This window comes from Pristiophorus japonicus, chromosome 2 (genome assembly GCF_044704955.1).
Source record: "Pristiophorus japonicus isolate sPriJap1 chromosome 2, sPriJap1.hap1, whole genome shotgun sequence".
NCBI lineage: Eukaryota > Metazoa > Chordata > Chondrichthyes > Pristiophoridae > Pristiophorus > Pristiophorus japonicus.
This window is the reverse complement of record NC_091978.1, coordinates 353,560,128-353,587,149: the sequence shown is the minus strand read 5'-3', so window position 1 is coordinate 353,587,149 and position 27,022 is coordinate 353,560,128. Positions and strand designations below refer to the sequence as shown.

Below are 27,022 nucleotides of genomic sequence, written 5' to 3'. Positions count from 1 at the left end.
GTAGAGAGGCTGGAAAGGGATATAGACAGGTTGTAAGTGGGCAAGAATGTGGCAAAATGTAAAGTTATCCACTTTGAAAATATTCTGCTTTTCTATTTTTCCTACCAGTGATTGGGAAATGTTGGTACTCAGGATCCTGGATGTCCTTGTTGATGAATCAAAGTTAACATGTAGGTACAGCAAGCAATTGAGGAAGCAGAAGGTTCACTAAGTTGATTCCGGAGATGAAGGGATTGATGAATAAAGGTCGAGTGGGTTGGGCCTATACTCGAGTGTAGAAGAATGAGGAGTGATTTATTGAAACATGATAGAGGGGGCTCAACAAGGTAGATGCAGATAGGATGTTTCCACTTGTGGGGAATTTAGAACTAGGGGGCTTAATTTCAGAATAAGGGGTCACCCATTTAGAACAGATGAGGAATTTCTTCAGGGTTGTAAATTTGTGGAATTCTCTGCCCCATCGAGCTGTGGCTGCTGGGGCATTGATTATATTTAAGGTGGAAGATAGATCAGCCATGATCTTATCAAATGGCAGAGCAGGCTCAAGGGGCCAAATGGTTTACTCCTGCTACTATTTATGTGGATGCTCAGTGAGTATATTCAAGGCAGAGATTGATAGATTTTTGGATACTAAGTGAATCAAGGGAGAGAGTGCAGGGAGGTGAAGTTGGAGGTAGATCAGCCATGAGCTTTCTGACTGCAGAGCAGGCTCAAAGCCAACTGGCTATTCATTATTTTGCTCTTAAATGATAATTTATTGTACATGTGAAGCTATGCTATTTGCCCCAGGGACTCCTACCCACTCAGCAGGTTTCCTGTATATTCTAATGTTCATCCCAATAAATTTCAAACCTCTTGCTAGAGGTCATTTAACTAAATTTCTTACCCCATTTAGGATCACCCAGGAATACTTGGTATGCATTTATCCTGCACACTTGGTCTTGTGTTCAATAAGGCTCACTGCCCCTTCAGTAATTCCTTCATTTGACTGAAGTAGCCCGTTTAAAATATAACTGGGCCACTGTTGAACTGGATAATTTTGGTTGCAATTACTTCCACATCGTTTATAAACTCATCCCAACAAAATTCAGCAGACACTTAACCTCCATGCATGACCAGCTATCCCAACTAATAGGTAAATATACAATGGCACTTAGCCACACAATCCCACAACAGTCTTGAATGTCAAAATTAAGCATTCATAACAAAAGGACACAGTAATACCTTAATATCAAAATTACCTAAGTTATCAAAAGTTGTTGGTCCCTTAGAAGATAAGGGGGATTTAATAATGGTCTCAGCCATTTCCATGTTTCCCGTAAACAATTATTTTGCTTTGGTCTTCACAATGGAAGACACAAAAACCATGCCAAAAATTGCTGGTCACAGGAATGTGGGAAGGGAGGACCTTGAGACAATCACGAGGAGGGTAGTGCTGGACAGACTAATGAGACTTAAGGTAGACAAGTCCCCTGGTCCTGATGAAATGCATCCCAGGGTATTAAGGGATGGCAGAAGTTATAGCAGATGCATGTGTTAGAATCTACCAAAATTCTCTGGACTCTGGGGAGTTACCATCAGATTGGAAAGCAGCTAATGTAACACCTTTGTTTACAAAAGGCAGGTAACAATAGGCTGGTTAGTTTCACATCTGTAGTGGGGAAAATGCTTGAAGCTATCATTAAGAAATAGGACATCTAGATAGGAATAGTGCAATCAAGCAGACAACATGGATTCATGAAGGGGAAATCATGTTTAACTAATTTACTGGCATTCTTTGAGGATATTACGAGCATGGTGGATAGAGGTGTACCGATGGATGTGGTGTATTTTGATTTCCAAAACGCATTTGATAAGGTACCACACAAAGTTACTGAAGATAAAGGTACACAGAGTCAGAGGAAATGTATTAGCATGGATAGAGAATTGGCTGGCTAACAAAGCAGTCAGGATAAATGGGTCCTTTTCGGGTTGGAAATCGGTGGTTAGTGGTGTGCCACAGGGATCGGTGCTGGGGCCACAACTGTTTACAATATACATAGATGACCGGGCAGAGGGGACAGAGTGTAGTGTAACAAAATTTGCAGATGACACAAAGATTAGTGGGAAAGCCGGTTGTGTAGAGGACACAGAGGCTGCAAAGAGATTTAGATAGGTTAAGCGACTGGGCTAAGGTTTGCCAGATAGAAACATAGAAAATAGGTGCAGGAGCAGGCCATTCAGCCCTTCTAGCCTGCACCACCATTCAATGAGTTCATGGCTGAACATGAAACTTCAGTACCCCCTTCCTGCTTTCTCGCCATACCCCTTGATCCCCCGAGTAGTAAGGACTTCATCTAACTCCCTTTTGAATATATTTAGTGAATTGGCCCCAACCACTTTCTGTGGCAGAGAATTCCACAGGTTCACCACTCTCTGGGTGAAGTCTCTCCCCATCTCGGTCCTAAATGGCTTACCCCTTATCCTTAGACTGTGACCCCTGGTTCTGGACTTCCCCAACATTGGGAACATTCTTCCTGCATCTAACCTGTCTAAACCCGTCAGGATTTTAAACGTTTCTATGACGTCCCCTCTCATTCTTCTGAACTCCAGTGAATACAAGCCCAGTTGATCCAGTCTTTCTTGATAGGTCAGTCCCACCATCCCAGGAATCAGTCTGGTGAATCTTCACTGCACTCCCTCAATAGCAAGAATGTCCTTAAGTTAGGAGACCAAAATTGTACACAATACTCCAGGTGTGGCCTCACCAAGGCCCTGTACAACTGTAGCAACACCTCCCTGCCCCTGTACTCAAATCCCCTCGCTATGAAGGCCAACATGCCATTTGCTTTCTTAACCATCTGCTGTACCTGCATGCCAACCTTCAATGACTGATGTACCATGACACCCAGGTCTCGTTGCACCTTCCCTTTTCCTAATCTGTCACCATTCAGATAATAGTCTGTCTCTCTGTTTTTACCACCAAAGTGGATAACCTCACATTTATCCACATTATACTTCATCTGCCATACATTTGCCCACTCACCTAACCTATCCAAGTCACTCTGCAGCCTCATAGCATCCTCCTCGCAGCTCACACTGCCACCCAACTTAGTGTCATCCGCAAATTTGGAGATACTACATTTCATCCCCTCGTCTAAATCATTAATGTACAATGTAAACAGCTGGGGCCCCAGCACAGAACCTTGCGGTACCCCACTAGTCACTACCTGCCATTCTGAAAAGTACCCATTTACTCCTACTCTTTGCTTCCTGTCTGACAACCAGTTCTCAATCCACGTCAGCACACTACCCCCAATCCCATGTGCTTTAACTTTGCACACTAATCTCTTGTGTGGGACCTTGTCAAAAGCCTTCTGAAAGTCCAAATATACCACATCAACTGGTTCTCCTTTGTCCACTTTACTGGAAACATCCTCAAAAAATTCCAGAAGATTTGTCAAACATGATTTCCCCTTCACAAATCCATGTGGACTTGGACCTATCATGTCACCATTTTCCAAACGCGCTGCTATGACATCCTTAATAATTGATTCCATCATTTTACCCACTACTGAGGTCAGGCTGACCGGTCTATAATTCCGTTTTCTCTCTCCCTCCTTTTTTAAAAAGTGGGGTTACATTGGCTACCCTCCACTCGTTAGGAACTGATCCAGAGTCAATGGAATGTTGGAAAATGACTGTCAATGCATCTGCTATTTCCAAGGCCACCTCCTTAAGTACTCTGGGATGCAGTCCATCAGGCCGTGGGGATTTATCAGCCTTCAATCCCATCAATTTCCCCAACACAATTTCCCGACTAATAAAGATTTCCCTCAGTTCCTCCTCCCTACTAGACCCTCTGACCCCTTTTATATCCGGAAGGTTGTTTGTGTCCTCCTTAGTGAATACTGAACCAAAGTACTTGTTCAATTGGTCTGCCATTTCTTTGTTCCCCGTTATGACTTCCCCTGATTCTGACTGCAGGGGACCTACGTTTGTCTTTACTAACCTTTTTCTCTTTACATACCTATAGAAACTTTTGCAATCCGCCTTAATGTTCCCTGCAAGCTTCTTCTCGTACTCCATTTTCCCTGCCCTAATCACACCCTTTGTCCTCCTCTGCTGAGTTCTAAATTTCTCCCAGACCCCAGGTTCGCTGCTATTTCTGGCCAATTTGTATGCCACTTCCTTGGCTTTAATACTATCCCTGATTTCCCTCAATAGCCACGGTTGAGCCACCTTCCCTTTTTTATTTTTACGCCAGACAGGAATGTACAATTGTTATTCATCCATGCGGTCTCTAAATGTCTGCCATTGCCCATCCACAGTCAACCCCTTAAGTATCATTCGCCAATCTATCCTAGCCAATTCACGCCTCATACCTTCAAAGTTACCCTTTAAGTTCTGGACCATGGTCTCTGAATTAACTATCATTCTCCATTCTAATGCAGAATTCCACCATATTATGGTCACTCTTCCCCAAGGGGCCTCGCACAATGAGATTGCTAATTGGTCCTCTCTCATTACACAACACCCGGTCTAAGATGGCCTCCCCCCTAGTTGGTTCCTCGACATATTGGTCTAGAAAACCATCCCTTATGCACTCCAGGAAATCCTCCTCCACCGTATTGCTTCCAGTTTGGCTAGCCCAGTCTATGTGCATATTAAAGTCACCCATTATAACTGCTGCACCTTTATTGCATGCACCCCTAATTTCCTGTTTGATGCCCTCCCCAACATCACTACTACTGTTTGGAAGTCTGTACACAACTCCCACTAACGTTTTTTGCCCTTTGGTGTTCTGCAGCTCTACCCATATAGATTCCACATCATCCAAGCTAATGTCTTTCCTAACTATTGCATTAATCTCCTCTTTAACCAGCAATGCTACCCCACCTCCTTTTCCTTTTATTCTATCCTTCCTGAATGTTGAATACCCCTGGATGTTGAGTTCCCAGCCCTGATCATCCTGGGGCCACGTCTCCGTAATCCCAATCACATCATATTTGTTAACATCTATTTGCACAGTTAATTCATCCACCTTATTGCGGATACTCCTTGCATTAAGACACAAAGCCTTCAGGCTTGTTTTTTTAAACACCCTTTGTCCTTTTAGAATTCTGCCGCACAGTGGCCCTTCCTGTTCCCCCCCCCCCCCCCCCCATCTCCTGCCTCCCTCTGTCTCCCTGCATTGGTTCCCATCCCCCTGCCATATTAGTTTAACTCCTCCCCAACAGCACTAGCAAACACTCCCCCCTAGGACATTGGTTCCGGTCCTGCCCAGGTGCAGATGGAATACAATGTCAGAAAATGTGAGGTCATCCACCTTGGAAAAAAAAAAGTAAAAGGGATTATTATTTGAATGGGGAGAAATTACAACATGCTGCGGTGCAGAGGGACCTGGGCGTCCTTGTTTGCAGGTGCAGCAGGTAATCAGGAAGGCGAATGGAATGTTGGCCTTCATTGCGAGAGGGATGGAGTACAAAAGCAGGAAAGTCCTGCTGCAACTGTATAGGGTATTGGTGAGGCTGCACCTGGAGTCCTGCGTGCAGTTTTGGTCACCTTACTTAAGGAAGGATATACTAGCTTTAGAAGGGGTACAGAGACGATTCACTAGGCTGATTCCAGAGATGAGGGGGTTTCCTTATGATAGATTGAGTAGACTGGGTCTTTACTCGTTGGAGTTCAGAAGGATGAGGGGTGATCTTATAGAAACATTTAAAATCATGAAAGGGATAGACAAGATAGAGGCAGAGAGGTTGTTTCCATTGGTCGGGGAGACTAGAACTGGGGGGCACAGCCTCAAAATACGGGGGAGCCAATTTAAAACCGAGTTGAGAAGGAATTTCTTCTCCTAGAGGGTTGTGAATCTGTGGAATTCTCTGCCCAAGGAAGCAGTTGAGGCTAGCTCATTGAATGTATTCAAATCACAGATGGATAGATTTTTAACCAATAAGGAAATTAAGGGTTATGGGGAGCGGGCAGGTAAGTGGAGCTGAGTCCACAGCCAGATCAGCCATGATCTTTTTGAATGGTGGTGCAGGCTCAAGGGGCTAGATGGCCTACTCCTGTTCCTAATTCTTATGTTCTTATACTTGCAGCCTATTGCATGTAATGTTCAGTGATCTCCATTTTAAAGATTAGTGAGAGACAGTGGACAAGAAAACTGGTGTTGGAAGTTAAGATAATTGACAGCTGCATCAGTGAAGATACAATTAGACATGTACACAGAACTTTTGTAACTTTATTCTCTTAGCAAGACATTCCATAAATGGGATACAAATCCACAGAGGGACCATCCTGCATTGCTCTACTGTACAATTATAATTAAATAGTTACAACAGCACAACCCAACTCAAATGAACCAAAGATTTTGTAGATTGTTTTAAAAAAAAAATCACACTTAAACTAATGCTAGCGATACCGAACATATAGAAGCAATGACAACACGAAGGAATATTTCAATATTTAACCAGAAATACAGACCTTTAAATTTAATGAGTACAAAACATTTACTTTTTTATTGCAAAATGAACACTTTTAAAAACAAACATTACATTTCCCTTTTGTGGAAGCAATGGATACAGACCCAAATAACAGAGTAATCAGGAAGTTATATTCTGCAAATAAGCTTGAAGGAGCATACAATCTATCAGTGCTGTGCTGAGGTGAAGTACTGACCTAAGGTGAGCATAGCCTGGGGAGCAGTGCTCTCATGTTTATAGGTTTAAGGATGGCAGCACAGATTTACAGAAGTGTACCTGACTCCAGTAAGAGGTCAGCATACCAAAAGCAGCAGGTTTGTGTCGTTTTAAAAATTATTAGGGAGTCTTCAGAAAAGAAAAAGTCTTTTGTCTTCAAATCGATGAGTAGTAAAAACAAGAGGCTTGCCAATAATTTCCAATTGCTTTAACAATAAGTTTGAGGAACACGGACATCAACTATATTAAAAGTGACGAGTGCTTTAAATGACTACCAAACCAAGTCAATAAAAGTTAAAAGCATTTTATTCTAAGTACAGAAAAGTTTTCCCCAAACAATTTCATGTTAATAGCAGTGAAAATTCTCTAACATTGTTGGGGAGACTATTTTCAAAGCCCCCGTGTAATTGCTTAATCTTAGTCTCAGTCGATTAACAGTTCCCACTAAAACCAGTAATACACCACCACCCATGTCCATTGCAAAGCCAGTCCTGAAAGTGGTTGGAATTGGAAAGCTTTGGTTCTATTCAATAATTTTTTTGTGCATTTTTATGCCCAAGGCAAGAGGTTAGGGCACTTTCACATTTCAGGCACCTGGTGTCACCATCAAGTACTAGGTCAAGTGCAGCACTGGAGAGTGAGGCTCTCTTTAGAATCTATCCCAACATCCTCTGAACCTTTACCTTCTACACTAATGTGACATTTCCATTTCTCACACCAGCCATCCCTGGTCTATTTGAGTAGACTGTCAACTTAGTGGCAGATGGTACTCAATTGGGAGGAAACTTTCCTCAACTCTCTAAACTCACCACAGACTAAGGAGACTTCATCATTTAGTCTGAGCTGTATTCAAAACAAAGGCTTGGGATAGTGTTGCACGACACTGTTACCCACTCCAGTGCTTTATTGACTAGCATCAGAAGATGGAAAGATGCAATGGTCGTTGCAACGGATTAATTTGTTCGAAAAGTTTTGAAACAATTGAAGGCCAACAACTAAGCCAGCAGAGAAAGATAACAAGGTAGCACAAAGTATCAGGTGAAGAAACCAGTGACCAAGTGAAAGTAAAATTTCAGACGTTAGAGTGAAATAATCTTACAAACTGAAAGAGAACAAAGGCTGACTGGTCAAGCTACCAGTTCAATGCTGCAGATTTCTCCAAGTAATGCGTTAAAGAATTTTGTTTTGCATAATTATACACACTTGAATAGGATCCTATTTTGTTTTTAAAAAGTCAAAACACATCAACTTACTTTCCCAGTTTGCACAAATTAGAAACAATCACATGATAGACACCAGTACAAGACTTTCCAAGTCAGCAGCATTTATGGAACCTCACATGAAATACTGATCACCATCAATGATTCCATTTCAGGCAGGCTTTTCAAACAGTGAATGTTCCCATCCTGTCCTGGAATGAATTGCAGCAGTGGGTTCTTTATAATATCAGCACCGTTAACTTAAACAGATGAACTTTGTAAGCTTTGTTGGATCCTCTCCAATTTAATTACTAGATTGAAGTTAACCAACTATATATAGCTTCGAGAATGGTTTAAACCAATCAGGACGACACTATAGTAACTTCAACAAACAGGTTCGTTACACTGCATAGGAATGACCGAGAGAAACCCAGAGTGCTGGGTACATGCTACAAGTAGAAGCCCAATGCATCTAACTTGCTTTGGCCAAGTTTCAATCTGGATTTGGCAGCTGATTAGTAAGCTTGCTACTGGGTATTGAACTTTCAAACCACCCTGGTGGCTAGCACTCGTCATGCCGCCCTGTGTAGGACTCGCCACCATGCCAAAGGCAGACGTGAGTCACATGAAGGAACGCCAGACATGGGATAACATGGACCTGAAGGCGGTAGCTGGAGGCTGGGAACAAGACCAGACACTTGGATATATATCCAGTGCTTGGGTCCTAACATAGCACAGGTCAGAGAGCTAAACAGCTGCTGCAGAAGCTGGTACTGTACCTCCATCTGGTAGAACCGCCATTCAATGGGTTATGGTGTGTTCTTGTTGCTGTGGTCAAGAGGATAGTGGCAATGCATACGCACGCTTAATAGTGAGTTGTGCTGTTCACCATGTCTACCCACCCGGGAGGGGAGGGGGTAAAGAGAATCAGGATCCTTCTGGGTTCAGGGTACTCCAAGTTAACAAACTGACAGATGTTAACCCTGCATGGCAGACCTGGCAATGGGATATCTGAGCTAGGCAGGTTTGCAGTATTCCAGTGCTGTTCCATGATGGACCAGCTATCCTGGCTGACTATTGAAATCTGGAGAGACAGACTAGTCACCAGGGGCTAGGATCCTTCCCACTTTGACCTACAGGGTTATCCAGGGCCAAGTCCTAATGGGTAGGACGAGCCTCACTGGACAAGCAGCAGGAAGCTCATCAGTGACTTACTCTGCTGAACACTGGGTTATAGCTGGTTAAACTCCAGCAGTTCCGCACTTGGAGGGGGGGGGGGGGGGTGGCGGGGTCGCTCAAGCCTTGGTTCCATCCAGCTGCACCAAAACCCCCCTGGCCTTGGATGTGTCCCTACAGAGAGTGGGCTCCATATTACGCAAACTAAAGCCCAGCAGATGGGGAGATTTCTCGGTAGCTCGGAGACTCCATATTGGCGATGGGTTTCTGCATTGTCTGACCGAGCAGACAAGAAAAACTCACCAACACGACCTGCACGTTCTTTGGCTTTACATCGCTGTAATGATATAACTGGTTTCTAACTGGAACCAGTGACAGACAGTGACTGGAGTTAAATGAGGGGGGAATCTTAGACGATGCTATCCTAAACACAACAAGATATGGAATAACTGCAACTGCCTTCATTATTTCACCAGTCAGGAGCACTGATAGAAACATTTAAAGGTGATAAACAATACTTTCAGATGAGAACCACCATTACCCTTACGCACAGGAGATGAAACAGCTATAGGTTTTCCCATTTCAAGAACATTATCTTTCAAACCTCCCACTCCCATTAACCCTTAAGTGAATGTTTGAGGCTCCTCATTCGCAGCTTATATCAGAACAATTCATCGCCATCATTACAATCCCTTTCTTCGCATCCACAGAGATGAAGCAACAGCATAGCTTTCACAAACTACTGTTTTAGACAAAGCTTTGATATTAGTTTAAAAACAATTTTACTGAGTAAACAAGAGCAGAGAACTAGTGACAAGTGAGAGACAGACAGCTAGAATAGAGTGTAGGATAGTGAGAGGGAATAGGAGTACAGTACTAGAATAGATGGTAGGATATTGAGGGCATAGGATAGAGTACTAGTGCATTAACCCTTTGAATAGGACAATAATATACAATTTTAAATAACTAGTTGACAATGGCAGAGTACATATATGTATCTCACTGATTTTTACAAAATTGTGCAGAGATTTTGACAAAGTGGATCTGGTACTGAGGATTAACAGCAACTGGTCGACCAACCATTGGTGGACTGGCCACATGACAAATTAAAAGCTAGCTGACACTTATATTTCCATTACTTAATACAAAATGCAAACACATCTTGTCCATTTATTCAAGTTTATAGAAAAATATACTCCTTCACTTTGTATATTTGCCACAAAAAAAACTGTCCATTACTGATCAGATTTTCCAAAATATTTTCTTCTTATAAAGACAGTAAGAAATAAAAACCCAGATGGTGGTAGCGACGAGGTTCTGGGTCAAGTGTTCGCAGTGCGAACGGTCATTAAACATTTTCCATCTGAAAGGAAAGTAGTGCTCAAACACCTCGTGTCCAACGTACAGCAGAATGGAGTTCATCCCTAAAGAGATAGGAGGAAACAGTGATCGTCACTGGTCAAACTAGGCATCGCTAAAGAGCGTTCCACCCACAGCTAAAACACACTGCTGGCACACAGACATCCGCTGGGTTTGGTCAGTTGACAGACAATAAATCCTAGTGATCAGACAATTGGAAACAAAATATAATAGCGAGCTGAGGAGGAGCAGAGGCAAATCGAGCCGTGACTCGTATTGCCCGGTGATTTAGGAGGCCGTGAAAACAGAGTCCCTGGGTACCTGCCCCAGATGCTCCGTGCTGTGCTCCTTTACTTAAATATTATCTGTAAAATGTAATTTGTTGGCAGAAACAACATTTTCCCTTGGTTTCCTGCTCATAATTATGTGTCTCCATAACTGAATCAAATGTTCCCTACTGGCCAGCACAAGGGGATTTTAGCAACTGAAAAGAAAAATCACATGACCCACTTTGACATCCATGAATGTCTGGTTTAATGTCACACAGCATTTCCCCTTCTTGATCTCCAACAGAAAGCAAGAGAACATTACGCAGGTCGAAACATCGCAGAATTCATGATACAAGGAGTGCTTAGTATCACAGCCTCATCAGCTTTCAGCTGCTCGCACAGATGGGGACCGCATGGAAAGGCGGGGGGGGGGGGGGGGGGGGAGTTGTCAAAAAGGCACAAATCGGTTCGACCCACCACCAACCATGGCATGGTGCCGCTAATGAAAATGGAGCGCCCTGCGAATTTGCACAGTCCCACGCTCACCTCAAGAAGGATCTGTGGGAAAGAGGCAGGTGAGGGGTGAAAATTCACAGGAGAGAGAAAATACCCCTCCTCAGTTTAATGTCAAGACGAGTCTGTTCTTGCGAAAATGCTGGGGTCCATTATTAAGGAAGCAGTAGCGGGACATTTGAAAAAGCGTAATTCAATCAAGCAGAGTCAGCATGGTTTTTTTGAAAGGGAAATCATGTTTTGACAAATTTGTTGGCGTTCTTTGAGGATGTAATGAGCAGGGTGGATAAGGGGGAACCAGTGGATGTGCATTTGGATTTCCAGAAGGCATTCGATAAGGTGCCACATAAAAGGTTACTGCACAAGATGAAAGTTCACAGGGTTGGGGGTAATATATTAGCATGGATAGAGGATTGGCTAACTAACAGAAAATAGAATCAGGATAAATGGGTCATTTTCCAATTGGCAAACAGTAACTAGTGGGGTGCAATAGAGATCGGTGCTGGTCCCCAACTATTTACAATCTATATTAATGACTTGGATGAAGGGACAGAGTGTAATGTAACCACATTTGCTGATGATACAAAGATGGGTGGGAAATAAATTGTGAGGACATGAAGAATCTGCAAAGGGATATAGACAGGCTAAGTGAGTGGGCAAACATTTGGCAGATGGAGTATAATGTGGGAAAATGTGAGCTTATCCACTTTGGCAGAAAAAAATAGAAAAGCAAATTATAATTTAAATGGAGAAAAATTGCAAAATGCTGCAGTACAGAGGGACCTGGGGATCCTTGTGCATGAAACACAGTTAGTATGCAGGTACAGCAAGTAAGCAGGAGGGCAAATGGAATGTTGGCCTTTATTACAAGGGGGAATAGAGTATAAAAGCAGAGAAGTCCTGCTACAACTGTACAGGGTATTGGTGAGGCCACACCTGGAGTACTGTGTACAGTTTTGGTCTCCGTATTCAGGGAAGGTTCACTAGGTTGATTCTGGAGATGAGGGGGTTGACTTATGAAGATAGGTTGGGCCTATACTCACTGCAATTCAGAAGAATGAGAGGTGATCTTATTGAAACATAAGATAATGAGGGGGCTTGACAAGGTGAATGCAGAGAGGATATTTCCACTCATAGGGGAAACTAAAAATAGGGGACATAGTCTCAGAATAAGGGTCTGCCCATTTAAAACTGAGATAAGGAAGAATTTCTTCTGAGTTGTAAATCTATGGAAATCTCTTCCCCAGAGAGTTGTGAAGGTTAGGTCATTGGATATATTTAAGGCAGAGATCCAGATTTTTGAGCGATAAGGTAATAAAGGGTTATGGGAGCAGGCAGGGAAGTGGAGCCAAGTCCATGATCAGATCAGCCATGATCTTATTAAATGGCAGAGTAGGCTTGAGGGGCTAGGTGGCCTACTCCTGCTCCTATTTCTTATGTTATGAGTCAACGTTTATTTATTCTCACTTGCTAGTGCACTCTGCTTCAAAATATAATTGCTGCGAGGCCCAGGAGAGGTCTTTGCGAGCTCACCAGGTGGCGTACACTCCCTATACAGCAAGGGGAAATACCCTCTTCCTCAATTATCAAACTGGCCTTTGTGACCAGTTAAAGTTCTTTTATGGGGGGTGGGGAAGAGAGAAGGGAGGAAAAAAAAAAAGTGTCAAAAACAATTCGGGTGGCAACATTTTAAAAATCCTGTAATTGTGGGATAGAGGAATTGTTCCATACCTGGATAGAAAAAGGGAGCTCCGGTCCAGTATTTCTTCACATCCACCGCAAAATAGATCAACAAGAGAAGAACGTAGGCAAAAGAACTTAGTGTAGTAACGTAAGAGATGGACCTGTATGTGGAGGGCAAAAGCAAATGCAAGGTTCCCTTGCGTTGAGAACAGTGGCAGATACCAGTAGAATAAATCTACAGCTTCCCTACATTCAAACACAAACATAATAGGGACTCGATTTCCTTGGTACTTTTTGTCACCCAAAAATACAGAGGGAAAAGACACTGGATTGTAAACCGGATGAAAACAGGGAGTACAAGAGGGACATGTCCACAACTCGGCTCAAACTAGGATGCTCGAATGAATGAGGCTGGAAAATTGTTTCTTTCATAGCCTCACAAATTGAGGCGGGCGAGCAGAGTCACCTCTGAATTCCACCCCCACCCTTCACAGCCATGTATAAAAATATCAATAAGCAAATCACATTCCAACTCTAATCCTTTTAAGCCATTGATTTTACAAGTTTCATACTTGACAGGGGTGAGATAGTGAGTTTGTGCACTTAACTCTCAGCAATATTAGCCATAAGCTTTGATGTAGAGTCAGAGGATACCCAGCTTTACACCATTAGCGCTCTGGAGTCCACACTTTTGCCATGTCTTCTGATATCAAATTATGTACGAGACAGGTGGTATACAGCCCAAGACTGAAGCAATTTTGTTTGCCTCCTTCCCTCATCTTACAGAAACTCCCGATTCCATTACCCTTCCTGGATGCCTCCACAAGCTCAGTTCCCATCTCCGTTTTGACCCTAACCTAGGCTTCAAACCCTACATCTATGCCGACTTCCCTATCCCTCAATTTCAAAATGCTCATCACCAAAACCCTCATCAGTCTTACTCCTCCCCAACTTCCATAACATCTCCATCCCGGTCTCATCCTCACCCTCATTGAATCACTCACCTACGTCCGTGTCACCAACCACCAGAACTTTTCCAAAAGCCATCTTTGCTGGCTGCCCGAGTTCCCCGTGACAAAGTCCAACTTATCCAGAACTCTGTTGCTTGCAACCTTTCCTTCCTAAAATCTCACTCCTCTTCCTATCCCGCCAATCTACTGGTTCCTGGATTTCAAAATCTTCGTCCTTCTCATCTCACCTCTTCGCAGCTTTGTTCCTCCAGCCTCTACATCCCTTCCTGCAGTGCTCTTCCAATAATGCTCTATTACATGTTCCTCCCCCACAGGTCAAACAGCCTCCAGCCAGCACACCCCCAGAGTTAGGAACTCTATCGCGAATCCATTTGCCCCTCACTCTGTCTTCGACTGCACTTCCTCAACCTTCCTATAATCTTCCGCAGACCTGGCCCACAATTGTTTGTTTTTTTAAAATCGCTGTTAAAGGCATTATATAAATGTAGTGTGTTATTTATTTGTTGTCTAGAGGTGATTCAAAACTCGTCTGCCCATGTCCTAACTCTCACCAAGTCCTGCTCACTGCCCTACACTGGCATCCGGTTAAGCAACACCTCGATTTCAAAAGTTTCATCCTTATTTTGAAGTCCCTCCATGGCCTCGTCCCTCCCCATCTCTAATCTCCTCCAGCCCCACAACCCCCCCCACCCCAGAGATGTCTGCACTCCTAATTCTGCCCTTGAGCCTCCCCGATTATAATGGTCCATTGGTGACCATGGCGACTGTTGCCTAGGCCCCAAGCTCTGAAACTCCCTGTCTAAACTTCTCCACCTCTTTCCTCCTTCAAGACGCTCTTTAAAATCTACCTTCAACCAAGCTTTTGGTCACCTGCGTTAATTTCTACTTATGTGGCTCAGTGTCAAATTTTTCAATATTATAATACTCCTGGGAAGCACCTTGGGACATTTCACTACATGAAAAGGTACTATATAAAAGCAAGTTGTTTATCCAGCTTCCACCTAGTGTGGTGGGCAATCACCACTAAAAATGTGAATGGCAGTGAAGGGGATAATGTACAGCACCTGCCACACTTGTAACCATTTACACTAGGGCCCATTTTTTTTAAACTCAGTTATTCCATTTGTAGCAACTTGCTCAAACTCCTCATTGTCTCCTTGCACTGCTGGGAAATCCATCCCTCTTCAGATAACTGAAGCAGGCATTTTAAAGACACTTATAATTAAGGCAAACGAGTTGTTCATCACTCAGAAACCTGCACTTTGTCCTGCAAAGTGTTCAGACAGCAGGTCACATTGCATGGGGGTTAGAGGAGATAGTTGCAAGATTTCTGCTAGGCTGCACTAAATAACTGCCTCATTTGATGAGACGACATACATACCATAAATTCTTGTTGACTGGAATGAAGCCTTGGTCTTTAGAGCATTTTGTAAGGATGGCCGAAATAGCACCCTAGAGTCAACAAAGTAGATTGAGGGGTTAAATAAACAAGGAGCCCTCGATCGATCAAAAGGTTTATTTTATTTTAATTCACTTACCAGCAATAAGCTCCAAATGAAAAACCTCAACACAATCTGCTTATTCTGGCCTTTGTAAATAAGGAAAATCTTCCCAGCCTGTAGAGGAAGAAAACCATGTTGAGCTGCTTCCTTCTTGTACAAAGTTGTAATTTTGTGGTGCTGCATATATTGACACAAGGGGCAGGGGATGGAATACATGCTCCTGTCTCCTGTACTCAACCACGAGATACAGATGATCACCTATTTCCATGCACCCTTCAGTGGCATTCCTGCATTACGGAGCAGGCTCGAGGGGCCAAATGGCCCACTCCTGCTTCTTATGTTCTTACAACAGTGACTACACTTCAAAAGTACTTCATTGGCTTTAAAAGCACTTTGGGACGTCCAGAGATCACAAAAGGTGCTTGATAAATGCAAGTCTTCCTTTGTTTCTGAACCCAATCAAGCTCAGGTCAAGTCTGTGTAGGTGTCTTGCTTTGTGCTAAACTATTTAAAAACAAATTTACATTTACTCAAATCAGAACCACTTCAAAGTTTTCTAGGAAGTGCACAACAGTAATTTTATAATTAACTGCACAACTTCCATGAAAATGTTCATAAGCATTTTTAGTATTTGAAACTATTCGAAGTATTCGAAGGAGAAAGATTCATTGGATCCATCCAGAACCTGCTACTAAAAACCACTCCATCAATTCTCATCATTGTTTTCAAATCTCTCCATGGCCTCACCCCATTATCTCTAATCTCCTCCAGCCCCATAAGCTCCCCTCCCAGAGATGTCTTTGCTCCTCTAATTCTGTCCTCTTGAGCATTCCTGTTATAATCGCTCAACCATTGGTAGCCGTGCCTTCTGCTGCCTCGGCCCCAAGCTCTGGAATTCCTTGCCTGAATCCCTCGGTCTCTCCCTCCTTCTTCAAACCTACCTCTTTGACCAAGCTTTTGGTCACCTGCCCTAATTTCTCCTTATGCGGCTCGGTGTTAAAATATTTAAAATCTCAATACTCCTGTGAAGTGCCTTGGGACGTTTTAGAGTTAAAGGCGCTATGTAAATACACGTGGTTGTCACTAGAACTCACCAGCATCCCGCTCGCAATCACCAGCAGCCAATAACTAAAAGTTGCCATGTTGAGGCTACAAGAACTGGGAAGAATTGAGTTTCTTTCAGCCTTTAACCCGACAGAATGCAACACAGCTCATGTTCACCGCAGTTCATCAGACTGTAAAACGGAGTAGAAACACATTACAAATGGTTTCTACATCCAAGCGGGTGCAGTATAGTCACATCTTAAGACAACTTACTGCTTCTGTTTTACTGTTCAAAGAACCTCGGTAGTCAGTGTTATTCAGTGACTGTTCATTACCTGTAGTCCCAGAAATGCCATCACAATCGAATTGATTAGTCCCAGCAAGTTCTCTGGATCAAAAGGCACTGTAGTGTTATAAAGAAGCTGAAAAATAAAAAATTACATGTTTATTACATCTTGATCAAAAGAAATGTGAAAATATTTGAGAGCAGAAAAAACAGACATGAAATGGCTCAACTCATGCAAAGAACATAGTCACAACAGAAAAGGATAAGGATGGTAAATGGTTTGCAATTTCTGAGTTTGTTTTTAAACTCGGGTTGTGTTTGAATGGTTTGTCACTTTATTACATTCTGATGCTCGCCTGGAAACTCGTCTCTTCATGGCTATTCTCAGAGATTTGTGGGTTATGTTTGTACACATGGTGATTTACGGACATCAAAAACCGCCTTTGTACAGGGAATTGATTCCCCTCATTAGCTTCAGTTGGAACATAACTGAAGAGTCAGCAATGAAAAAAAATTTCGACCCTTTGAAGGCTTCCTATTTCCTTCCATCGTGTATTTTGGGAAACCCCAAGGTGTTTGCCTCTATTAATTTACCTGGTAGATCATTCCAAACATGTGCCACGCACTAAATTTTCTTTGGTCCTATTTCCTTGCTGTAATGTGAAGTATTACCTTATTCATACCATTCAATATTTGATGGATTTAGGGGTTTTAGTTCTAGACTAGACACAAGTGGCTCCGATCTTTCCCATAATTCATCCCTCTACACTTGCCACAGGTCTTGTTCTTTTCTGACCTGGCGTTTGCAGTCCTAAGTGTAGCAAGACCAATTATAAGTAGTGCAGCAACTAAATGACCAAGTTCAATATAAAAGAATGGATTATTACGGTTTATAAATTCCTCCTCTTCTTACAAAACTCAAGACTGTGGCCCTCAACAACATGCAGCAAATGAGTCGCATAACATCGCTGACATTCAGTGCTCAACAGGACATCTAAAAGAAAAAAGCAAGCGTGGCCGCAAGCGAGGAGAGGAGGGCAGACAAAAAACACAAGAGCAGATTTAACTTGGACCAAGCACGAGAAAAATTCAGGGTCAGTTCAGTCGAAAGTGACAACCACTAGAATGAATTTCAGGCGAAGTGCAAAAACATTTCAGGCTTCAATTATTGGGAGTCACCAGATATTCAGGCATGCTTTGTGGAGGCAGAAAGGGTGGCCGCATGATCAAAATACACAAGTGCTGGTAGTCTCAACTATAAGGAGTTACACGTGCCCACCTCAAATAGTGCAGTGTCCACAGGAACACCTTCTCCCTGCACGAATCCCACTCGTGTAATATTTGAAGCGTGTACTGATGTAAATGGGCTGATCATTAGCCGTAGGGTTATTCTACGAAGGTCTAGAAAGTAATTTTTATGATGCAAGATCTGACCACCACCAACAGTGGGGAGTTGCACTGAAGTTGCTGACACCCACTCCATTACAGCAATGACTGAACAGTCGTTCTGGGTTTTAGATACAGTATTATGCAATCATTTTTATCACCGCAGTATTTTAAAAGCATTACATTTTTTTTTTATGTTATTTTAGATTTAAAACTTCAGCCAATAGGCTCATGGTGCCATTTTGTTTGATTGCTTATTACACAGGTGCTCTAAAGGACTAGAATACAAAAAGGTAGAAGTTATGCTGCAGCTAAACAAAGCCCTGGTTAGACCAGCTGGAGTACTGAGAGCAGTTCTGGGCACCACGCCATAAGGAGGATATATTGGGCTTGGAGGGAGTGCAGCGTAGGTTTATCGGGGTGATACCCGGTCTTCAAGGGTTAAGTTACCAGGAGAGATTACATAAACGAAGATTGTATTCCTAGAATTTAGAAAGTTAAGGGGTGATCTGATCGAAGTTTTCAAGATATTAAGGGGAACAGATAGGGTAGATAGCGAGAAACTATTCCCGCTGGTTGGGGAGTCTGGGGCTAGGGGGCATAGTCTAAAATTAGAGCCAGACTTTTCAGGAGCGAAATTAGGAAACACTTCTCCACACAAAGGATGGTAGAAGTTTGGAACTATCTTCCGCAAACAGCAATTGATGCTAGATCAATTATTAATTTTAAAATCAGAGATTGATAGCTTTCTGCTAATCAAAGGTATAAGGGCCAAAGGCAGGTATATGGAGTTAGAAACATAGAAAATAGGAGCAGTAGTAGGCCATTCGACCCTCCGAGTCTGCACCGCCATTCAATATCATGGCTGATCCTCTATCTCAACACCATATTCCCACTTTTTCCCCATACCCCTTGATGCCTTTGCTTTCTAGAAATCTATATCTCTCTCAAATATATTCAGTGACTTGGCCTCCACAGCCTTCTGTGGTAGAGAATTCCACAGGTTCACCGCCCTCCGTGAAAAAATTTCTCCTCATCTCGGTCCTAAATTTCCTACCCCGTATCCTGAGACTGTGACCCCTTGTTCTAGACTTCCTAGCCAGGGGAAACAGCCTCCCCGCATCCAGTCTATGTAACCCAGTCAGAATTTTATAGGTCACATATCAGCCATGATCTCATTGAATGGCAGATCAGGCTCGAGGGGGAATGGCCTACTCCTGTTCCTATGGTCAGTGCAGGGCACAACACAAACTAGCAATGGCTCCCTTCCCCCACTTCAGCAGTTTCATTCTGAATGCAATGTCATCATGCCTCAAATACACATTCCCCACCCCCACCCCCCTGTATTGCACCTCGTTGTGATGACATCAATTTATCAAACTCAAAACTATTCCCACATTGTGCCTGTGAAGTGGACATTTTCAGCTCAGCACAGTGGAGCAGCAGTGTGTGCACCACCAGAGATGCAGGTCTGGTCCTCCACTGTGGTGAGTTAACTAATCCCTGCCACATTGCTTTGGATGGTACAGCGGTAGTTTGTGGAGAGATGTGTGTCAACAAGGGTAGCTTACGTGCATTTAGAACCCAACCTGCAGCAGGATTTGAAATGTCAGCTGCAGAAGGTGTGGCCTGGGATGGACTAGAGGGGAGGTGGGGGGGGAATGCTAAAGATGTGGAACCTATTGCTCAAATAATGTGTTTGATGCCGAGTTCGGTAAATGTTTTTTTTTAAAATAGTGTTTTTCCTCCATTGCAAGATTCTTACCTTCACCTCCGTTAAACAGGAAAACTGGGAGAATTGTACCATGCCATTACTGAATGAATGGCTTTGATTTTATTTTTAAATGTTTAATTACCATGAAAACAAAACTATACATTGTACAAACAAAAACATTTATAGACAGCAACTAAAGTAAAATCCAGCAGCTCCTTACTGTGCAGGAAGGATGCTGATACATGTGCTTCTCTCCAAAGAGCCACCGGTCGATGTACCCTGTTGCGCCTCCAGTACAATTTGTAAAATTACCAAAGTCTCCAATCCCTCCAGGGCCGAGATAACCTCTGAAAAAGCCACAAAATCACTTTAGTTCAAGGAGTTAAAAAAAAAAGGACACAGCTATTTGCACTAGCAAAAATGTGTGTGTGTGTGTGTGTGTGTGTGTGTGTGTGTGTGTGTGTGTGTGTCTCTCTCTCTCCCCCGCTACCTCCGATGTTTTCTCTCCCATAGAAGGTCACGAAAATGTTCCAAATAATCCAAAAGCTCCAGCAGCTCGGCCCCACTTCCGGCTTCCTCGTACGTCGCACTGCACATGCGTGACCGAATCGTGGGCCCAAGCTCAAAAAGGGGGCGGAGTCCAATGGGCGCATGCATACAAGGACACAAAAAACTAGTGCAAATAGTCACTCGGGGGTTGGGGGTTGGGGGTTGGGGGGGGGGGGGGGGTGGGAAATACAGAAGTGGCACCGGATAGCCCAGCTCAGAAAACTAGATAGGTCCAGACCGAGTTGGCTGGTTTCAGCCAGGCCAGGGGCGGAAGCTGATGCAATTAGCCTCAGTGCTTCTAAGATTTGGAGGGGATGTGCTGGGTTTTCATTCAGGTGGCACAATAAGACTTGCATTTATATAGCACCTTTCACGACCTCAGGATGTCCCAAAGCGCTTTACAGCCTAGGAACTTGAGCACATAAATCTAGGCTGACACTCCAGCGCAGTGCTGAGGGACTGCTATACTTTCGGAGGTGCCGTTTTTCAGATGAGACGCTAAACTGAGGCCCCGTCTGGCCTCAGGTGGATGCAAAAGACCCCATGGCACTATTTCGAAGAACAACTTGCTATGCGCAAGTTGGCTGTCACCTTTCCCACATTACAACAGTGACTGCCGTCCAGTGGTCTTGAAATGAGCTATATAAATGCAAGTCTTTTGAAGTACTTTTGAAGTGTAGTCGCTGTTGTAATGTAGGAAGTGCAGCAAGCTTCTACAAAAGGCAATGTGATAATGACCAGAGAATCTGTTTTTAGGTGTTGGTTGAGGGATAAATATAGTCTGGGACATTGGGGAAAAATCGCCTACTCTTCTTCGAAATAGCACCATAGGATCTTTTACATCCACCCAAGGGGGCAGATGGGGCCTCGATTTAACATCTCATCTGAAAGACGGCACCGCCGACAGTGCAGCACTCCCTCAGTACTGCACCGAAGTCTCAATAAAGGTAGGCAACATCTCAAATTATACACCGATGCTGCCCAGGGTTTTGGGAGGGGGGGGGGGGGTGTTGCAGAGAGAGGAGGGTGGGGGAGGGGTGGAGAGGGATGGAAAGAAATGAGGAGCATACAATTTAATGTATTTAAGTGGCAAATTTGTTGATAATCCAGAACTGATCAGCACAGTCTACTGAAGAGGTGCTTTAAATACATTTCAGTAAGACAATTACTTTTTGCCTCAGTTTGCTGTTTGATTTAAAAACTTGATTATTTAAAAGAAAAATTAACTGATAACCCAGATCGTTATCTATGCGTGCAGCATCTTTAATGAAATCAGTCATCAAAAGTAAACTTGGATTATCTGTGCAACAATAACCTTGTTAACAGCAATCAACACTGCTTCACAAGAAGATCTCGTCGAACTGACTCCCTTCTTTCAGGAAATTACAACCCAAATGGACTGAGGTAAATCCCATGACCTAGTATATCTCGATTTGCAAAAGGCACTTAATACAAGTTTTGCACAAAAGACTACAAGTTAAGATCCAAGTAGTTGGGATATGTGTAAAGAGAGTGGCCAAGAAAATAACTGAAGAAAAATAAAGACTTGCATTTATATCGTGCCTTTCACAACCACTGGACGTCCAAAAGCACTTTACAGCCAATGAAGTACTTTTTGAAGTGTAGTCAGTTGTAATGTAGGAAATGTAGCATCCAATTTGAGCAGAGCAAGGTCCCACAAACAGCAATGTGATAATGACCAGATAATCTGTTTTAAGTGATGGCGATTGAGGGATATATATTGGCCAGGATACCAGGGATAATTCCTCTGCTGCTCTTTGAAATAGTGTCAGAGGATTTTTTATGTCCACCTGACGGGGCAGACAGGGCCTCAGTTTAATGTCTCATCCGAAAGGCAGCACCTGCAAAAGGGTATTGATAAGATGCAGGAATGTGCTAAGTGGCAGATGGAATTCAATGTCAGTGTGAGGTATAGGGATAATTATATTTTGAATGGAAGTAGACTTGATTTGGGAGTGCAGGTTCACAGGACATTAAAAAAGTAGCTCAGGTTAATATAGCTGTTTAAAAAAAGCAGCGAATATAATCCTATCTTTTATCACAAGAAGTATAGAATATAAAAGCCATGAGGTAATAATGAGCCGAAATAAAACCTTACAGCCTCAGTTCGAATACCGTGCGCTGTGTTGGGTTTCACATTGTTGGAAGGATATTGAGGCTTTGGAGAGGGTACAGCACAGATTGACTAGGATGCTGCCTGGTATGAGGAAATGCAAATATGAATGAAGACTTGAAAAATTAGGATTGGCGAGAAGAAATAAATGTTTACAATTATGAAAGGATGGGACCGGGTAGATGGAAGCAGAATGTTTAGAGTGGTTGAGGGGGCCATAGATACACAATTAAATGCAGGAGATTTAGAACAGAGAGCAGGAGAAATGTCTTTACACAGAGTTGTGAGGCTGTAGAACTCACTTCCAGGGTTAGTGGTTGATGGGTCACCATTCAAGATTAGATTGGATAGGTGGCTGAAGGGGTACGGGAAGAGTGCAGGTAAACACAGTCAGGCTGGTTGGGCCACGTTGTAACTTCTATTGAACGTACTCCACAAATGGTGTTGAAATAGCAAAAGGATAAAGTGGAAGGAAACTCGACGATTAATGGACTCAATGTTCAATGTCCAGAATGCTGACCTGCATAACCAAAACCATATAATGCAAGTCAGAGGAAATCATAATTAAACTGCATACTGCTCGCTGGTCATCTCGGGCACCTTGTGCCCAGCCCCCGTCAGATACATGAGACATTCAAGCACTGGAGAAAGAGAAAATTTGCAAGGTTGATTCCCAGTGTCAAAGGTCAAAATTGTGAGAAAAGACTGGAGAACGGTGGGCTATTCAGCTTGGAGCGGTGTAACTCAATAGATACTGCATTGCTTGAACCAGGAGAATGCCCCCAATGGAAAGGATAAAGGTCAGGACAGAACAAAGGTTGAAAGATTATACTGATACAGGAAATGGGGACAAGTCCAGAGTAAGATCAGGGATAAATTTTGCTGAATGATCCCTCTAAAAATTAAGTTTAAAAAAAATGCATGTTCCTTCATAGTCTCTGGGTCCTACATTACAACAGTGATTACACTTTAGAAGTACTTAATTGTTTGTAAAGCGCTTTGGGACGTCCTGGGATTGTGAAAGGCACGATATAAATGCAAGTCTTTTTGTCAAAACCCTGGAACTCCACACACAACAGCACAGAGTGTACCTTCACCACACGGATTGCAGCGGTTCAAGAAGAAAGTGCAATATCCTTGAAAATAGCAATGTGCTCAGGGAGCCCCTGTACCCCCATCCCATCCCCATCCTACAGCTTCCAAAAATCAATGGCAGCTACCCAAAAAAAAACTGGCATCACTGCAGAAGTTTTATTAGTGTATAGCAACAGAAACAACAGATCAATAAGCCAACAAACAGACGTCGATGGTTTCGGGGGACCCCCTGCGGTGCCAAGACCCCCAGTTTGGAAACCAATGGAATATGGCAACCCCGTTTCTCTCCATTAGCAAAGAAATAGTTTGTTCCACAGCAGCATCAGGGAAAACAAGGACTTACCGTGGACAACCTGGGACAGGCAACAGGAAAATGAGACAAAGCCAGATGCATTCCAGCAGCACAATCAAGATCCATTGAGGCCAGTAGATCAAAACATCCCTGACCGGAGACCACCAGCTATCCTGCAGAAATACAAAGCCAAGTTTCAAAACATTGCAAGGATATTTCAAGTAAGATTTGTAGTTGTAGAGAACAAATCGCATTGGCAGAAGCTTTAAGAAACATTGCAAGAATTCTGATCGGTATGATGAGTTCTCAGTTATTTAAGCCTGTGTCTCTCATCAGCTCTCACCCACACTGAAGGAGCAAAAGTAACAGTTGATACCGTTAACGCGGTACTTTGTTTCACTTCTGTATAGGTTATTGTTCCCTCGTAACTGGTATTTAAATGAAAAATCAGGCACTGTACAAATCAGAGGGTAGTTTTTTTTTTAATTCAATCTCCGGATGTGGGCATTGCTGGTAATTATTGTCCATCGCTAATTACCCTGAAGGTGGTGGGCCACCTTCTTCAACCGCTGATTAATGCAACTTACTAGGCCACTTCAGAGGCCAGTTAAGAGTTAACTATGTTGGTGTGGGACTGGAGTTACATAAAGGCCAGCCCTGAAGAACATTAGCGAACCAGTTGGATTTTTACAACAACACTTGCAGCTTCATGGGCACTTTTCCCAGGTCATTATTTCAGGATTTCTTTTTAAACGGATTTCAAATTCTCAGGGAGGGATTTGAACACTCATTCTTTGGATTATTAGTCCAGTAACGTAACCAACTACACTACCGTCCCCATACTGCTCTCCGCTGCGATAAGCAAAGCTATCCCCGAGCAAAACTTGCGGCAGATTTGCACTGGAGCAACTTCGGTGTGGCATACAGAGCCAATTCCACGCTCCACAATCCGCTGTGCTACAGATCACAACATGCATCGCTGCCACTCGTGTGACTGGCAGGCAAAGTGCCAGGAGGCAAGGTTAGTCAGTCAGGCACTGGGTACTCCAGCTTCTTCCGCCACTCAGCCCTAGTGCGAGCAGCAGCCATTATAAACCGGCGGGCACAAGTGCAGCCTCTTAGAAAATGCTAAGAAAGCATCCCCTCCCCCAACTTTGCCACCTAGCACCCTTAAAAAGGACTCCTAATACTGCATCTGTAAGCACTCTAGTAATGACTCCGAGGCAAGGTATTGCACTTGAACTGTTGTGACCTTAGTCCATTTATTGCAGCTCCTGAATGAGGATACAGTAAGGTGAGCTCCCTTTTATACCTGGTTACCTGCAGTGAACAGGTGACCCCTAGGTCTCCACCAGTTGCACCCTCTGGTGGTACAGGCATAGTGTATACAGTGTGATGATACATAGTGGTCTTATGTAACTGTACATTGAGTGTACAGGGTATATATACATACACAACACAAGTTTGCCAATTTTGTGCATTTAATGGATTGAATACTCGTCATGAAATGTCATAACTAACACAAGATTGCAGAAAGTACATGCAAGATATTCCAATAGTTTAATACAAAATGACAATATTCTTGGTACAGGGTGCAGGATAGTATACCGCTGAAAACTAAGAATAAAAATGATAAACTATTCAAGAAGGAACCAAGGGCGGAGAGAAATATATCAAAGTTTATTTACCAGAGCGAGAATTTCAGGCCAACCTTTTCCACACACAAGCTCCATGGCAGCAACCACGCCGTAGGTAAGGCCCAGCCTCTGAAGCACTCCAGGAATCCGCAGGGTATCCCAGGAAACTATGGGAAGAAGGAAAGCGCGGAATAAGAAACGTCTCTTCAGCCCCTCAAGCCTGTTCCTTCCTCTGACCATTCCGTCGATCGGCTCCACCCTCCCGAGAACAAGTTTTAAATATTTTTAATCCTGCTCCCTCCCAAAGATAAACCGAGTAAGAAAAAAAAGTGTTATTCATCACCCCTTTTATTTTACATCTTCGATTGGTTAACTTCCAAACATGGCATTTCCATGATCAGAACAAATCACAACCATTGGTGGCCATGCCTTCTGTTGCCTAGGCCCAAAGCTCAGGAACTCCCTGCCTCTCTTTCCTCCTTCAAGATGCTCCTTAAAATATACCTCTTTGACCAAGCTTTTGGTCACCTGCGCTAATTTCTACTTGTGTGGCTCGGTGTCAAAGTTTTTCAACTCATAATACTGTGAAGTGCCTTGGGACTACGTTAAAGGCGCTATATAAATAAAGTTGTTATTGTATTTACCTTTAAACATGCTTCTAACTCTGTATTTATCCAGTTCATATCACAAAACATTTTGAGCAACACGTTTACACTGCCTTAGCCGAGACCCTATACAATACGGTCTATCCATTACTCTTTGGGGGTAAGCATGGACTGGCAGTGGTCGCAGTCTTATTGTGGAAGCAGAAAGAACACTCCCGTTCCTTCTGGCTTCACATTAAGGCAAGTTAAAGAATATTACCTGCAGACTTCTTCGAGACCTGTGGTTAGGCTGCTGTAGAGCATGAAAAGTATTTGGTGCTTGCGCCAACTTTTAACCAATTTTGCAAACTTATTAGGAAATGGGAGCAATAATGAAACGAGGCCTGTGTGCCCAGGCACGAATCACTCTGCTATGGTGCTTCCCGAACTTGCCCTCTCTCAGCTTCCCTTGTCCTGGTTTAGCTTCAAACAATGAATGCTGAGGGTTCACGTTTTCTATCCCACTTAGTGTTTTACGCACTTCGTTAAGATCCCCTCACATTTTCTTCCATGATGGGGGTGAAAAGACATGTCCCTTGGGAGAGGGAGAATTCAATGAACTGCTGCACAGGGGAGGGTCCCTGGTGCCTAAAGCAAGCGCTCTACTCGGAACTCCTTCATGGTAGACGAGCCAAAAGGTGGGCAGAGGAAACGTTTCAAGGATACCCTCAAAGCCTCCTTGATAAAATGCAACATCCCCACCGACACCTGGGAGTCCCTGGCCAAAGACCGCCCTAAGTGGAGGAAGTGCATCCGGGAGGGCACTGAGCACCTAGAGTCTCATCGCCGAGAGCATGCAGAAATCAAGCGCAGGCAGCGGAAAGAGCGTGCGGCAAACCAGTTCCACCCACCCCTTCCCTCAACGACTATCTGCCCCACCTGTGAC

General features: G+C 43.4%; 1 protein-coding gene across 2 annotated transcripts in view; it reads right to left on the bottom strand.

Annotated features, from left to right (window-relative positions):
* Positions 1 to 6,206: 6,206 nt before the first annotated feature.
* The window catches only part of hgsnat (heparan-alpha-glucosaminide N-acetyltransferase), a 42,278-nt gene continuing 21,462 nt past the window's right edge, over positions 6,207 to 27,022 (bottom strand). For both annotated transcript variants that reach the window (XM_070872436.1, XM_070872437.1), the window contains 8 exons: positions 25,544 to 25,659; positions 23,907 to 24,028; positions 20,006 to 20,132; positions 16,735 to 16,821; positions 15,392 to 15,469; positions 15,235 to 15,305; positions 12,931 to 13,043; positions 6,207 to 10,482 (listed from right to left, as the gene is read on the bottom strand). In XM_070872436.1, coding sequence (XP_070728537.1) covers positions 10,301 to 10,482; positions 12,931 to 13,043; positions 15,235 to 15,305; positions 15,392 to 15,469; positions 16,735 to 16,821; positions 20,006 to 20,132; positions 23,907 to 24,028; positions 25,544 to 25,659 — 896 coding nt within the window. In that variant the 3' untranslated portion in view covers positions 6,207 to 10,300. The remainder of the gene's footprint in view (positions 10,483 to 12,930; positions 13,044 to 15,234; positions 15,306 to 15,391; positions 15,470 to 16,734; positions 16,822 to 20,005; positions 20,133 to 23,906; positions 24,029 to 25,543; positions 25,660 to 27,022) is intronic.